At 49.4% G+C, this 15,935-nt stretch overlaps 1 protein-coding gene across 9 annotated transcripts in view; it reads left to right on the top strand.

Moving 5' to 3' along the window:
• Positions 1 to 15,935, top strand: part of LOC115157629 (zinc finger FYVE domain-containing protein 9) — a 58,830-nt gene that overhangs the window by 39,594 nt on the left and 3,301 nt on the right. For all 9 annotated transcript variants that reach the window (XM_029706047.1, XM_029706043.1, XM_029706049.1 and 6 more), the window contains exons 10-17: positions 553 to 708; positions 5,461 to 5,685; positions 5,788 to 5,870; positions 7,537 to 7,641; positions 9,396 to 9,546; positions 9,715 to 9,789; positions 13,999 to 14,161; positions 15,701 to 15,806. In XM_029706047.1, the coding sequence (XP_029561907.1) occupies positions 553 to 708; positions 5,461 to 5,685; positions 5,788 to 5,870; positions 7,537 to 7,641; positions 9,396 to 9,546; positions 9,715 to 9,789; positions 13,999 to 14,161; positions 15,701 to 15,806 (1,064 nt within the window). The remainder of the gene's footprint in view (positions 1 to 552; positions 709 to 5,460; positions 5,686 to 5,787; positions 5,871 to 7,536; positions 7,642 to 9,395; positions 9,547 to 9,714; positions 9,790 to 13,998; positions 14,162 to 15,700; positions 15,807 to 15,935) is intronic.

The raw sequence follows: 15,935 nt of genomic DNA, 5'->3' as shown, positions 1-15,935 counted from the left end.
TACAGTATCTAACCCCCCTCTCTCCCCCCCTAGGCTACAGTATCTAACCCCCTCTCTCCCCCCCTAGGCTACAGTATCTAACCCCCTCTCTCCCCCCTAGGCTACAGTATCTAACCCCCTCTCTCCCCCCTAGGCTACAGTATTTAACCCCCTCTCTCCCCCCCTAGGCTACAGTATTTAACCCCCTCTCTCCCCCCCTAGGCTACAGTATCTAACCCCTCTCTCCCCCCCCTAGGCTACAGTATCTAACCCCCTCTCTCCCCCCTAGGCTACAGTATCTAACCCCCTCTCTCCTCCCCTAGGCTACAGTATCTAACCCCCTCTCTCCTCCCCTAGGCTACAGTATCTAACCCCCTCTCTCCCCCCCTAGGCTACAGTATTTAACCCCCTCTCTCCCCCCCCTAGGCTACAGTATCTAACCCCCTCTCTCCCCCCTAGGCTACAGTATCTAACCCCCTCTCTCCCCCCCTAGGCTACAGTATCTAACCCCCTCTCTCCCCTCCTAGGCTACTCTATCTAACCCTCTCTCTGGTGTCCCTTCTCCCCTTGTAGACGTAAACAGAAAGTGTTGGTATGTGACCAGTAAGGGGATGCATGCAGTGGGCCAGGCTGAGGTGGTGGTGCTGCTGCAGTGTCTACCTGACGAGAAGAGCATCCCCAAGGACCTCTTCAGCCACTTCGTACAGCTCTACCAGGAGGCCCTCACAGGTTAGTTTAACATACTGTACCTCTACCAGGAGGCCCTCACAGGTTAGTTTAACATACTGTACCTCTACCAGGAGGCCCTCACAGGTTAGGATAATATACCTCCACCAGGAGGCCCTCACAGGTTAGGATAATATACCTCCACCAGGAGGCCCTCACAGGTTAGGATAATATACCTCCACCAGGAGGCCCTCACAGGTTAGGATAATATGCCTCCACCAGGAGGCCCTCACAGGTTAGGATAATATTCCTACACCATGAGGCCCTCACAGGTTAGGATAATATTCCTCCACCAGGAGGCCCTCGCAGGTTAGGATAATATTCCTCCACCAGGAGGCCCTCACAGGTTAGGATAATATTCCTCCACCAGGAGGCCCTCACCGGTTAGGATAATGTACCTCTATCAGGAGACCTCCACCAGGAGGCCTACTAAGATATTTTACAGCTCTACCAGGAGGCCTTCACATTTATTATAATAATAATAATAATAATAATAATCCCAGTATGTTACCTCAACCAGGAGGCCTACTTGGATGATATTATACAGCATTGCCAGGAGGCACTCTGTAGTGTCCCACTAATGTTCTGTGTGCATCCAAAATGTCTCCCTATTTCCTATATAGTGCACTACTTTAGACCAGAGCCCTATTGCACCTTATTCCCTATATAGTACACTACTAGCCCTATGGGACTTGGGCAAAACAAGTGCACTACATAGGGATTAGGGAGCCATTTTGGACGCCACCTCTGTCTCACCACTCTCCACCTTATGCTGCGGTTAAAAATATTGTGTGACATTGACGTCTCTGTGCCTCAGGCTGTGGTTGTTTTAGATATACACAGCAACACCAGGGAAAGCCCACAGTCTGGGGAATGACAGACATATTGTCTGTGTCTCTGCTGGTTCAGTCATAGTCAGTCAGTACGGTGATGGAGAGAATGTTGCAGTTCTAGTGTTGTGTATTATCTAAATCAGGCCTACCCATCCTTCTTCCTGGAGAGAAACCCTCCTGAAGGTTTACACTCCAACCCTGTTCCTGGAGAGAGACCCTCCTGGAGGTTTACATTCCAACCCTGTTCCTGGAGAGAGACCCTCCTGTAGGTTTACATTCCAACCCTGTTCCTGGAGAGATACTCTCCTGGAGGTTTACATTCCAACCCTGTTCCTGGAGAGAGACCCTCCTGGAGGTTTACACTCCAACCCTGTTCCTGGAGAGAGACCCTCCTGGAGGTTTACACTCCAACCCTGTTCCTGGAGAGAGACCCTCCTGGAGGTTTTAACTCCAACCCTGTTCCTGGAGAGAGAACCTCCTGGAGGTTTACATTCCAACCCTGTTCGTGGAGAGAGAGAGACCCTCCTGGAGGTTTACATTCCAACCCTGTTCGTGGAGAGAGAGAGACCCTCCTGGAGGTTTACATTCCAACCCTGTTCCTGGAGAGAGAGAGACCCTCCTGGAGGTTTACATTCCAACCCTGTTCCTGGAGAGAGAGAGACCCTCCTGGAGGTTTACATTCCAACCCTGTTCCTGGAGAGAGACCCTCCTGGAGGTTTACATTCCAACCCTGTTCCTGGAGAGAGAGAGACCCTCCTGAACAGTGCCTTCAGAACGTGTTCATTCCCCTTGACTTATTCCACATTCTTGTTGTGTTACAGCCTGAATTAAAATGGATGAAATAAAACATTCTCACCCATCTACACACAATACCCAATAATGACACATTTGAAAACAAGTGAAAAAAATGTATTGAATATTAAATACAGAAATGTTTAATACTTTGTAGAAGCAGCTTTTGGCAGCGATTTACAGCTGTGAGTCTTTCTGGTTAAGTCTTTAACCTCTTATGACTAGGGGGCAGTATTTTCACGGCTGGATAAAAAACGTACCCGATTTAATCTGATTATTAGTCCTGCCCAGAAACTAGAATATGCATATAATTATTAGCTTTGGATAGAAAACACTCCAAAGTTTCTAAAACTGTTTGAATGGTGTCTGTGAGTATAACAGAACTCCTATGGCAGGCAAAAACCTGAGAAGGTTCTGTTCAGGAAGTATCCTGTCTGAACATTTCATGCCCTTGTTGATTCTCTCTATCTGTTACAAAGGATCTCTGCTCTTACGTGACACTTCCCACGTCTCCAATGGGCTCTCAGAGCCCGGGAAAAACAGGAATGACGTAATTCAAAGCCCTGGCTGAAGCACACGAGAGCAAAAGCTAAGTGGGCAATCAGTGGAGAAATGCTTAGGCTCGTGACCTGCCCCGCCCCCGTCTTTCGGTTTTTCCCTCAGTTTACAGACATGCAGATTGCCGGTCGGAATATTATCGCTTTTCTACGAGATAAATTGCATAAAAATTGGTTTTAAACAGCGGTTGACATGCTTCGAAGTACGGTAATGGAATATTTAGAATTTTTTTGTCACGTTCTGCGCCATGCGCACGACCGTGATTTAGCATTGGGATAGTGTCTAGAACGCACGAACAAAACGTAGTTGATGGAACATAACGATGGATTATTTGGGACCAAACCTACATTTGTTATTGAAGTAGAAGTCCTGGGAGTGCATTCTGACGAAGAACAGGAAAGGTAAGACCATTTTTCTTATAGGAAATGTGATTTTGGTGAAGGCTAAACTGGTTGGGTGTCTAAATAGATAGCCCTGTGATGCCGGGCTATGTACTTAGAATATTGCAAAATGTGCTTCATCCGAAAAGCTATTTTAAAATCGGACATATCGAGTGCATAGAGGGGTAATGTATCTATAATTCTTAAAATAATTGTTATGCTTTTTGTGAACGTTTATCGTGAGTAATTTAGTAAATTCACCGGAAGTGTTCGGTGGGAATGCTAGTTCTGAACGTCACATGCTAATGTAAAAAGCTGGTTTTTGATATAAATATGAACTTGATTGAACAGACATGCATGTATTGTATAACATAATGTCCTAGGTGTGTCATCTGATGAAGATCATCAAAGGTTAGTGCTGCATTTAGCTGTGATTTGGGTTTTTGTGACATTATATGCTAGCTTGAAAAATGGGTGTCTGATTATTTCTGGCTGGGTACTCTCCTGACATAATCTAATGTTTTGCTTTCGCTGTAAAGCCTTTTTGAAATCGGACAGTTTGGTTAGATAAAGGAGAGTCTTGTCTTTAAATAGCTGTAAAATAGTCATATGTTTGAAAAGTGGAAGTTTTCGGATTTTAGAGGAGTTTGTATTTCGCGCCACGCCCATCATTGGATATTGGAGCAGACGTTCCGCTAGCGGAACATCTAGATGTAAGAGGTTTTAAGAGCTTTCCACACCTGGATTGTGCAACATTTGCCTGTTTTGTAGAGGTATAGTGTTTATGTGGGCCTGGCTTGATGTCTTTACAGAGGGTTAGTCAATAGTTTGATCAAGACTACTAGGTTAGCTACTGACCCTGTATCTGGAATGTCACTTGGCAACTTGGCGTTCTGCTTTCAGTGTTTTTAAAAAAAGTTTTATTTGAACCTTTTTTTATTTAACTAGACAAGTCAGTTATTAAGAACAAATGTCTTATTTACAATGACGCCCGACCCCGGCCAAACCCTAACCCAGACGACTGTGCGCGCCCCCCCGATCATGGCCGGTTGTGATACAGCCTGGAATCGAACCAGGGTCTGTAGTGACACCTCTAGCACTGAGATGCAGTGCTTTAGACCGCAGCGCCACTCGGGAGTACTAAGGAGGGTCCTGTCTCTATCCTTTGAGTACTAAGGAGGGTCCTGCCTCTATCCTTTGAGTACTAAGGAGGGTCCTGTCTCTATCCTTTGAGTACTAAAGAGGGTCCTGCCTCTATCCTTTGAGTACTAAGGAGGGTCCTGCCTCTGTTCTTTGAGTACTAAGGAGGGTCCTGCCTCTGTTCTTTGAGTACTAAGGAGGGTCCTGCCTCCATCCTTTGAGTGTATTAAGCTCTGAGCTTCTCACACATTGAATTACCCTGAGAACATGCTTTGAGCTTCAACTGGTCAAATCTGCTGCCACCTAGTGGTGGGGGGGGGGGCTACCTAGTCAGTTTTACATCTGAATGCCTGAATCCCATTGAAAACCTGTGGTTTGAATTGAAGAGGGTCAGTCCATAAGCACAGACAAAGGATATCAAGGATCTGGTAAGATTCTGTAAGGAGGAATGGTCTAAGATCCCTTCCAGAAGGTTCTCTAATCTCATAAAACATTTTAGAAAAAACGCTCAGTGTAGTAATTCTTGCAAGGTGAGTTATTGAAAACAGGGGTGCCAGTAATTGACAGTAAATCTTAGGGAGGGGACTAAGCACACCCCACTCGGCTGACTCTCTTTAATGGCTAATTAAACGGTGTTTTCTCTTCTCCCTCCTCTCTCTAGGTAATGTTCTGACCCACCTGGGCCTCTCCTCCCTCTCCCCCTCCCTCCTCTCTCTAGGTAACGTTCTGACCCACCTGGGCCACTCGTTCCTCGTCCCCTCTCCCCCTCCCTCCTCTCTCTAGGTAACGTTCTGACCCACCTGGGCCTCTCCTCCCTCTCCCCCTCCCTCCCCTCTCTAGGTAACATTCTGACCCACCTGGGCCTCTCCTCCCTCTCCCCCTCCCTCCCCTCTCTAGGTAACATTCTGACCCACCTGGGCCTCTCCTCCCTCGTCCCCTCTCCCCCTCCCTCCTCTCTCTAGGTAACATTCTGACCCACCTGGGCCTCTCGTTCCTCTCCTCCCTCGTCCCCTCTCCCCTCCAAGTAACGTTCTTCTCTCTCCTCTCTCCAGGTAACGTTCTGACCCACCTGGGCCATTCGTTCTTCACCCAGAGTTTCCTGGGCAGCAGGGAGCATGGAGGTTTCCTCTACGTCACCCCGTCCTTCCAGTCCCTCCAGGACCTAATGCTCCCCAACCCCCCCTACCTGTTTGGGGTGTTACTGCAGAAGTGGGAGACCCCCTGGGCCAAGGTGTTCCCCATCAGACTCATGTTCCGGCTGGGTGCAGAGTACAGATGTGAGTACAGAGGCATTGCGTTGTTTGTTTTTTTGGATGGATATATTTTTGGCTTGTTAGAAGAGAGATTGATGTAATTTACGTTTTACGTTATGTTTTCAGTCTACCCATGTCCTCTGTTCAGCGTGCGGTTCAGAAAACCCCTCTTTGGAGAGACCGGACACACCATCATGAACCTGTTAGCAGTAAGAACTTGGCTTTTTCTTTTTGAATTATTTGTAAGTATATTGTTTATTTTCTGATTTTATATATTTTTGTTTCTTGTCTTTTTGCCTCAATGTGTGTTGACGAGCAGGACTTCTGTAACTACCAATACACCTTGTCCCTGGTGAAGGGTCTATATAATATAATATATCTACAGGACTTCTGTAACTACCAGTACACCTTGTCCCTGGTGAAGGGTCTATATAATATAATATAATATATCTACAGGACTTCTGTAACTACCAGTACACCTTGTCCCTGGTGAAGGGTCTATATAATATAATATAATATAATATAATATAATATAATATAATATATTATATCTACAGGACTTCTGTAACTACCAGTACACCTTGTCCCTGGTGAAGGGTCTATATAATATAATATAATATATCTACAGGACTTCTGTAACTACCAGTACACCTTGTCCCTGGTGAAGGGTCTATATAATATAATATAATATAATATACCTACAGGACTTCTGTAACTACCAGTACACCTTGTCCCTGGTGAAGGGTCTATATAATATAATATAATATAATATATCTACAGGACTTCTGTAACTACCAGTACACCTTGTCCCTGGTGAAGGGTCTATATAATATATTATATCTACAGGACTTCTGTAACTACCAGTACACCTTGTCCCTGGTGAAGGGTCTATATAATATAATATAATATAATATAATATATCTACAGGACTTCTGTAACTACCAGTACACCTTGTCCCTGGTGAAGGGTCTATATAATATAATATATCTACAGGACTTCTGTAACTACCAGTACACCTTGTCCCTGGTGAAGGGTCTATATAATATAATATAATATAATATATCTACAGGACTTCTGTAACTACCAGTACACCTTGTCCCTGGTGAAGGGTCTATATAATATATTATATCTACAGGACTTCCGTAACTACCAGTACACCTTGTCCATGGTGAAGGGTCTATATAATATAATATAATATATTATATCTACAGGACTTCCGTAACTACCAGTACACCTTGTCCCTGGTGAAGGGTCTATATAATATAATATATTATACCTACAGGACTTCTGTAACTACCAGTACACCTTGTCCCTGGTGAAGGGTCTATATAATATAATATAATATAATATATCTACAGGACTTCTGTAACTACCAGTACACCTTGTCCATGGTGAAGGGTCTATATAATATAATATAATATATTATATCTACAGGACTTCTGTAACTACCAGTACACCTTGTCCCTGGTGAAGGGTCTATATAATATAATATAATATATCTACAGGACTTCTGTAACTACCAGTACACCTTGTCCCTGGTGAAGGGTCTATATAATGTAATATATTATATCTACAGGACTTCCGTAACTACCAGTACACCTTGTCCCTGGTGAAGGGTCTATATAATATAATATAATATAATATAATATACCTACAGGACTTCTGTAACTACCAGTACACCTTGTCCCTGGTGAAGGGTCTATATAATATAATATAATATAATATATTATATCTACAGGACTTCTGTAACTACCAGTACACCTTGTCCATGGTGAAGGGTCTATATAATATAATATAATGTACCTACAGGACTTCTGTAACTACCAGTACACCTTGTCCCTGGTGAAGGGTCTATATAATATATTATACCTACAGGACTTCCGTAACTACCAGTACACCTTGTCCATGGTGAAGGGTCTGGTGGTGGACATGGAGGTGAAGAAGACCTGCATCAAGATCCCCAGCAACCGATACAACGAGGTGAGGCTCTCAACCAATCATATTACTTCCCAGTGGGGCTTAGCCAATCAGATTCCTACTCCCGGGGGGGGGGGGGCTCAACTTATCACCTCCCTCCACTTTGCAGTTATGGTCACAGCCAGTCTTTAGTCACCATGCTCCTCAACCAGAGACAACAGACCAGCGTTAATTTCATCCACAAAAATAGTCACTCAGATTTATAGGACACTTATGACTAAAACAAGAGGATCTTCTCTGTGATTTAAGTGGACTGGACAAGAGTTTTTTTTTTTTGAGAGAGAGAGTGGGAGCTTTTTTCTTTGGTAATGAACATAATTAATATTAGCAGCAGAGATGCGCAGTTGTGTTTAGCAGTGGGAAGGACGAGCCACACCTGGTACACGCGGCCCCCTACACGCGGGCCTCTAGGGCCCCTACACGCGGGCCTGAGCATGGGCAGACGGGCTCCACGTTCCCGATTTTATAATCTCTTGCTTCCCCATTGCTAACTAGTCACCAACAGCCTTAGTTAGCTACCGTTACCTGGTTAAGAAACACAAGCCTCTCTACCAAATTTAAATAACAATAGCAGCGTTGAGTTGAATAGTAAAACGACAGTCTAACTATGTTTTTCTCTCCCGAGAGAAATCAATTCCATTTAGCTTAGTTTCCCCCCTCCTCCTCCCCTGGGGACTATCTGGTATTCAATGTGTTTCTATTGGCTAATAGCAGTAATCTGTTATTCAATGTGTTTCTATTGGCTAATAGCAGTAATCTGTTATTCAATGTGTTTCTATGGGCTAATAGCAGTAATCTGTTATTCAATGCGTGGCTCCTGCCGTTCTAACATATGGTAACCCAGGGATATGACGCGTGGACTGTTTTCACAACAGCTCGTATGAACGCTCTTAACAGTCTGTCTAAAACGCTCCAGATTCTCACTTGTTTTCTTCCTTGTGAATTACAGTTTAGAAATGTCAATCACATATACAGGTGAAGTCAGAAGTTTACATACACTTAGGTTGGAGTCATTAAAACTCGTTGTTCAACCACTCCACACATTTCTTGTTAACAAACTATAGTTTTGGCAAGTCGGTTAGGACATCTACTTTGTGAATGACACAAGTCATTTTTCCAACAATTGTTTACAGACAGATTATTTCACTTATAATTCACTGTATCACAATTCCAGTGGGTCAGAAGTTTACATACACTAAGTTGACTGTGCCTTTAAACAGCTTGGAAAATTCCAGACAATGATGTCATGGCTTTAAAAGCTTCTGATAGGCTAATTGACATCATTTGAGTCAATTGGAGGTGTACCTGTGGATGTATTTCAAGGCCTACCTTCAAACTCAGTGCCTCTTTGCTTGACATCATGGGAAAATCAAAAGAAATCAGCCAAGACCTCAGAAAAAATCTTTAAAAATCTGATCTAATTTAGAGACCTGTTTGAACAGGCAGTTCAGAACCGATCTGGTTTAGAGGGTCTTTGTCTCAAACCCAATTCCCCCAAAACTCTACACTCCAGGGCATGCTATTGTTTTTAATGAAATATTAGTATTTTCCTCACAGCTACAACAGAGACGTATGAAATGTTATTTCTACCCCCTGCTATGAAAAAGTGGCAGGGTTAGTCTGGTGACGTTACAGATTTGACCTTTTAATGACACAACCGTATTCTCTGTCCCCTGCAGCTAATGAAGGCTATGAACAAGTATTTATGTCCCCTGCAGCTAATGAAGGCTATGAACAAGTATTTATGTCCCCTGCAGCTAATGAAGGCTATGAACAAGTCCGATGAGCACGTCTTGGCCATGGGGGCTTGTTTCAACGAGCGGGCCGACTCCCACCTGGTGTGTGTTCAGAACGACGACGGAAACTACCAGACGCAGGCCATCAGCATTCACCATCAACCACGCAAAGGTAAGGTAGACGCACGACAACGGAGAGTCATTTAAGTCTGGGAAGTGGACTAACAAAACCATAGATGGCGTTTAGTGTTGAATCCCGCCCCTTCAGATGGCTTACGATTTAAATGGAAATGTCATGGCGATTTTAAAAGCAGTATTTATTGTTGTTTTTTTCTTTCAGTGACCGGCGCCTGCTTCTTTGTGTTTAGTGGTTCTCTAAAGGCAGGACACCTGGCCAAGACCAGCATCGTTGAAGGTACTCCAGTTCACCCACCTGTTAGGCTACCCGTTGTTCCCCTGTAGATGGGGGGGTGTGATATACCCGTTGTTCCCCTGTAGACGGGGGGTGATATACCCGTTGTTCCCCTGTAGACGGGGGGGTGATATACCCGTTGTTCCCCTGTAGACGGGGGGTGTGATATACCCGTTGTTCCCCTGTAGACGGGGGGGGGTGATATACCCGTTGTTCCCCTGTAGACGGGGGGGGGGTGATATACCCGTTGTTCCCCTGTAGACGGGGGGGGGGTGATATACCCGTTGTTCCCCTGTAGACGGGGGGGTGATATACCCGTTGTTCCCCTGTAGACGGGGGGTGTGATATACCCGTTGTTCCCCTGTAGACGGGGGGGGGTGATATACCCGTTGTTCCCCTGTAGACGGGGGGGGGTGATATACCCGTTGTTCCCCTGTAGACGGGGGGGGTGATATACCCGTTGTTCCCCTGTAGACGGGGGGTGTGATATACCCGTTGTTCCCCTGTAGACGGGGGGGTGTGATATACCCGTTGTTCCCCTGTAGACGGGGGGGGTGATATACCCGTTGTTCCCCTGTAGACTGGGGGGGGGGTGATATACCCGTTGTTCCCCTGTAGACTGGGGGGGGGGGGGTGATATACCCGTTGTTCCCCTGTAGACGGGGGGGTGATATACCTGTTGTTCCCCTGTAGACGGGGGGTGATATACCCGTTGTTCCCCTGTAGACGGGGGGGTGATATACCCGTTGTTCCCCTGTAGACTGGGGGGGGGGGGTGATATACCCGTTGTTCCCCTGTAGACGGGGGGGTGTGATATACCCGTTGTTCCCCTGTAGACGGGGGGGTGATATACCCGTTGTTCCCCTGTAGACGGGGGGTGATATACCCGTCGTTGTTCCCCTGTAGACGGGGGGGGTGATATACCCGTTGTTCCCCTGTAGACGGGGGGGTGATATACCTGTTGTTCCCCTGTAGACGGGGGGTGATATACCCGTTGTTCCCCTGTAGACGGGGGGGGGGGTGATATACCCGTTGTTCCCCTGTAGACGGGGGGGGTGATATACCTGTTGTTCCCCTGTAGACGGGGGGTGATATACCCGTTGTTCCCCTGTAGATGGGGGGGGGGTGATATACCCGTTGTTCCCCTGTAGACGGGGGGGTGATATACCCTTTGTTCCCCTGTAGACGGGGGGGTGATATACCTGTTGTTCCCCTGTAGACGGGGGGGGGGGGGTGATATACCCGTTGTTCCCCTGTAGAAGGTGGGGGTGATATACCCGTTGTTCCCCTGTAGACGGGGGGGTGATATACCTGTTGTTCCCCTGTAGACGGGGGGTGATATACCCGTTGTTCCCCTGTAGACGGGGGGGTGATATACCCGTTGTTCCCCTGTAGACGGGGGGGGTGATATACCCGTTGTTCCCCTGTAGACGGGGGGGTGATATACCCGTTGTTCCCCTGTAGACGGGGGGTGATATACCCGTTGTTCCCCTGTAGACGGGGGGTGATATACCCGTTGTTCCCCTGTAGACGGGGGGGTGATATACCCGTTGTTCACCTGTAGACGGGGGGGGGGTGATATACCTGTTGTTCCCCTGTAGACGGGGGGGGTGATATACCCGTTGTTCCCCTGTAGACGGGGGGGTGTGATATACCCGTTGTTCCCCTGTAGACGGGGGGTGATATACCCGTTGTTCCCCTGTAGACGGGGGGGGTGTGATATCTCCGTTGTTCCCCTCTAGACGGGGGGGTGATATAACCGTTGTTCCCCTGTAGACGGGGGGGGTGATATAACCGTTGTTCCCCTGTAGAAGGGGGGGGGTGATATACCTGTTCCCCTGTAGAAGGGGGGGTGTGATATACCCGTTGTTCCCCTGTAGAAGGGGGGGTGTGATATACCCGTTGTTCCCCTGTAGACGGGGGGGGGGGGGTGATATACCCGTTGTTCCCCTGTAGACGGGGGGGGGGGGTGATATACCCGTTGTTCCCCTGTAGACGGGGGGGGTGATATACCCGTTGTTCCCCTGTAGACAGGGGGGGTGATATACCCGTTGTTCCCCTGTAGATGGGGGGGGGGTGATATACCCGTTGTTCCCCTGTAGATGGGGGGGGGGGTGATATACCCGTTGTTCCCCTGTAGACGGGGGGGGGTGATATACCCGTTGTTCCCCTGTAGACAGGGGGGGTGATATACCCGTTGTTCCCCTGTAGATGGGGGGGGGGTGTGATATACCTGTTGTTCCCCTGTAGACGGGGGGGGTGATATACCCGTTGTTCCCCTGTAGACGGGGGGGTGATATACCCGTTGTTCCCCTGTAGACGGGGGGTGATATACCCGTTGTTCCCCTGTAGACGGGGGGGTGTGATATACCCGCTCTTCCCCTGTAGACGGGGGGGGTGATATACCCGTTGTTCCCCTGTAGATGGGGGGTGATATACCCGTTGTTCCCCTGTAGACGGGGGGGTGATATACCCGTTGTTCCCCTGTAGACGGGGGGGGTGATATACCCGTTGTTCCCCTGTAGACGGGGGGGGTGTGATATACCCGTTGTTCCCCTGTAAACGGGGGGGTGTGATATACCCGTTGTTCCCCTGTAGATGGGGGGGGGGTGATATACCTGTTGTTCCCCTGTAGACGGGGGGGTGATATACCCGTTGTTCCCCTGTAGATGGGGGGGTGATATACCCGTTGTTCCCCTGTAGATGGGGGGTGTAATATACCCGTTGTTCCCCTGTAGATGGGGGGTGATATACCTGTTGTTCCCCTGTAGACGGGGGGTGATATACCCGTTGTTCCCCTGTAGACGGGGGTGTGATATACCCGTTGTTCCCCTGTAGACGGGGGTGTGATATACCCGTTGTTCCCCTGTAGACGGGGGGTGATATACCCGTTGTTCCCCTGTAGACGGGGGGGGGGTGATGTACCCGTTGTTCCCCCGTAGACGGGGGGTGATATACCCGTTGTTCCCCTGTAGACGGGGGGGTGTGATATCTCCGTTGTTCCCCTGTAGACGGGGGGGTGTGATATCTCCGTTGTTCCCCTGTAGACGGGGGGGGGTGATATACCCGTTGTTCCCCTGTAGACGGGGGGGTGTGATATACCCGTTGTTCCCCTGTAGACGGGGGGGGTGATATACCCGTTGTTCCCCTGTAGACGGGGGGGGGTGATATACCCGTTGTTCCCCTGTAGACGGGGGGGTGATATACCCGTTGTTCCCCTGTAGACGGGGGGGGGGTGATATACCCGTTGTTCCCCTGTAGACGGGGGGGGGTGATATACCCGTTGTTCCCCTGTAGACGGGGGGGGGATTTACCCGTTGTTCCCCTGTAGACGGGGGGGTGATATACCCGTTGTTCCCCTGTAGACGGGGGGGGGGGGTGTGATATACCCGCTCTTCCCCTGTAGACGGGGGGGGGGGGGTGTGATATACCTGTTGTTCCCCTGTAGACGGGGGGGGGGGTGATATACCCTTTGTTCCCCTGTAGACGGGGGGGTGTGATATACCCTTTGTTCCCCTGTAGACGGGGGGGTGATATACCCGTTGTTCCCCTGTAGACGGGGGGGTGTGATATACCCGTTGTTCCCCTGTAGACGGGGGGTGTGATATACCCGTTGTTCCCCTGTAGACGGGGGGGTGTGATATACCCGTTGTTCCCCTGTAAACGGGGGGGTGTGATATACCCGTTGTTCCCCTGTAGATGGGGGGGGTGATATACCCGTTGTTCCCCTGTAGATGGGGGGGGTGATATACCCGTTGTTCCCCTGTAGACGGGGGGGTGATATACCCGTTGTTCCCCTGTAGACGGGGGGTGATATACCTGTTGTTCCCCTGTAGACGGGGGGTGATATACCCGTTGTTCCCCTGTAGACGGGGGTGTGATATACCCGTTGTTCCCCTGTAGACGGGGGGTGATATACCCGTTGTTCCCCTGTAGACGGGGGGGGGTGATATACCCGTTGTTCCCCTGTAGACGGGGGGGGTTGATATACCCGTTGTTCCCCTGTAGACGGGGGGGGATTTACCCGTTGTTCCCCTGTAGACGGGGGGGTGATATACCCGTTGTTCCCCTGTAGACGGGGGGTGATATACCCGGTGTTCCCCTGTAGATGGGGGTGTGATATACCCGTTGTTCCCCTGTAGACGGGGGGTGTGATATACCCGTTGTTCCCCTGTAGATGGGGGGTGTGATATACCCGTTGTTCCCCTGTAGACGGTGTGATGGTGCAGATCACAGGAGAGACGATGGACGCTCTACGGCAAGCCCTGAGGGACATGAAGGACTTCAGTATCACCTGTGGCCTGGTCGACCAGGAGGACGGCCAGGAACACGTTCACATACAGTGGATAGAAGATGACCTCAACTTCAACAAGGGGTAAGGGAGGAAGTGGAGGGAGAGGCAGGAAGAGAGGGAGGGGAGAGGCAGGAAGAGAGGGAGGGAGAGGCAGGAAGAGAGGGAGGGAGAGGCAGGAAGAGAGGGAGGGAGAGGCAGGAAGAGAGGGAGGGAGAGGCAGGAAGAGAGGGAGGGAGAGGCAGGAAGAGAGGGAGGGAGAGGCAGGAAGAGAGGGAGGGAGAGGCAGGAAGAGAGGGAGGGAGAGGCAGGAAGAGAGGGAGGGAGAGGCAGGAAGAGAGGGAGGGAGAGGCAGGAAGAGAGGGAGGGAGAGAGGAGAGGGAGGAGGAGGGAGAGAGGCAGGGAGAGGGAGGAGAGGCAGGGAGAGGCAGGAAGAGAGGGAGGGAGAGGCAGGAAGAGGGGGAGGGAGAGGCAGGAAGAGGGGGAGGGAGAGGCAGGAAGAGGGGGAGGGAGAGGCAGGAAGAGGGGGAGGGAGAGGCAGGAAGAGGGGGAGGGAGAGGCAGGAAGAGGGGGAGGGAGAGGCAGGAAGAGGGGGAGGGAGAGGCAGGAAGAGGGGGAGGGAGAGGCAGGAAGAGAGGGAGGGAGAGGCAGGAAGAGAGGGAGGGAGAGGCAGGAAGAGAGGGAGGGAGAGGCAGGAAGAGAGGGAGGGAGAGGCAGGAAGAGAGGGAGGAGAGGCAGGAAGAGAGGGAGGGAGAGAGGCAGGAAGAGAGGGAGGGAGAGAGGCAGGGAGAGAGGGAGGGAGAGGCAGGAAGAGGGGGAGGGAGAGGCAGGAAGAGGGGGAGGGAGAGGCAGGAAAAGAGGGGGAGGGAGAGGCAGGAAGAGGGGGAGGGAGAGGCAGGAAGAGGGGGAGGGGGAGGGAGAGGCAGGAAGAGGGGGAGGGGGAGGGAGAGGCAGGGAGAGGCAGGAAGAGGGGGTGGGAGAGGCAGGGAGAGGGGGTGGGAGAGGCAAGGAGAGGGGGGTGGGAGAGGCAAGGAGAGAGGGTGGAAGTGGAGGCAGCAGGGGAGAAACACATACAGTGGATAGATGACCTCAACTTCAATAAGGGGTGAGTGTTTTCTGAATTCAAAATCAACTCTAGCCCCTACACTACTATAGATCTGAGGGATTGGTTAGATATCAACCCCTAGCCCCTATAGATCTGAGGGGATTGGTTAGATATCAACCCCTAGCCCCTATAGATCTGAGGGGATTGGTTAGATATCAACTCCTAGCCCCTATAGATCTGAGGGATTGGTTAGATATCAACCCCTAGCCCCTATAGATCTGAGGGGATTGGTTAGATACCAACCCCTAGCCCCTACACTCATATAGATCTGAGGGGATTGGTTAGATATAAGCCATTTAGTAATAGCTTAATCTTGCCTTCTGATTGGGTGGGTGACAAGGTAATGTTGCCATATTCTTCCAATGATCCAATCCTGTCTCAATCAACAGGAGTGGCTTGAGGTTAGGGATCGATTTGGATGTAAAAAAATAAAGTACTCTCTGCCTTTCTTGCGTCCTTCTATGACTGACAGTAAATGTTTTAACTAAATCTCCACCCCATTCTTCTGTCCCCCACAGAGTGATCAGTCCTATCGATGGGAAGTCTATGGAGTCCATCACTAGTGTGAAGATCTTCCAAGGGTCAGAGTTCAAGGCCAACGGGAAGGTCATCCGCTGGACAGAGGTATGTGTGACGTGTTGTCGTCCTCCCTTACCCTTCTCAGAGGTGTGCACTCGTTCACTCCCCTTCATGGATTTAAAAGGAATGGATTGGTGTTAGAAATATTGATGTCTAATTTCCCTCTCTCTCCAG

This window comes from Salmo trutta, chromosome 21, assembly GCF_901001165.1.
Source record: "Salmo trutta chromosome 21, fSalTru1.1, whole genome shotgun sequence".
In the NCBI taxonomy this organism is placed as follows: Eukaryota; Metazoa; Chordata; class Actinopteri; order Salmoniformes; family Salmonidae; genus Salmo; species Salmo trutta.
The sequence above is the reverse complement of the archived record's forward strand: the minus strand, read 5'-3'. Positions and strand labels throughout refer to the sequence as shown.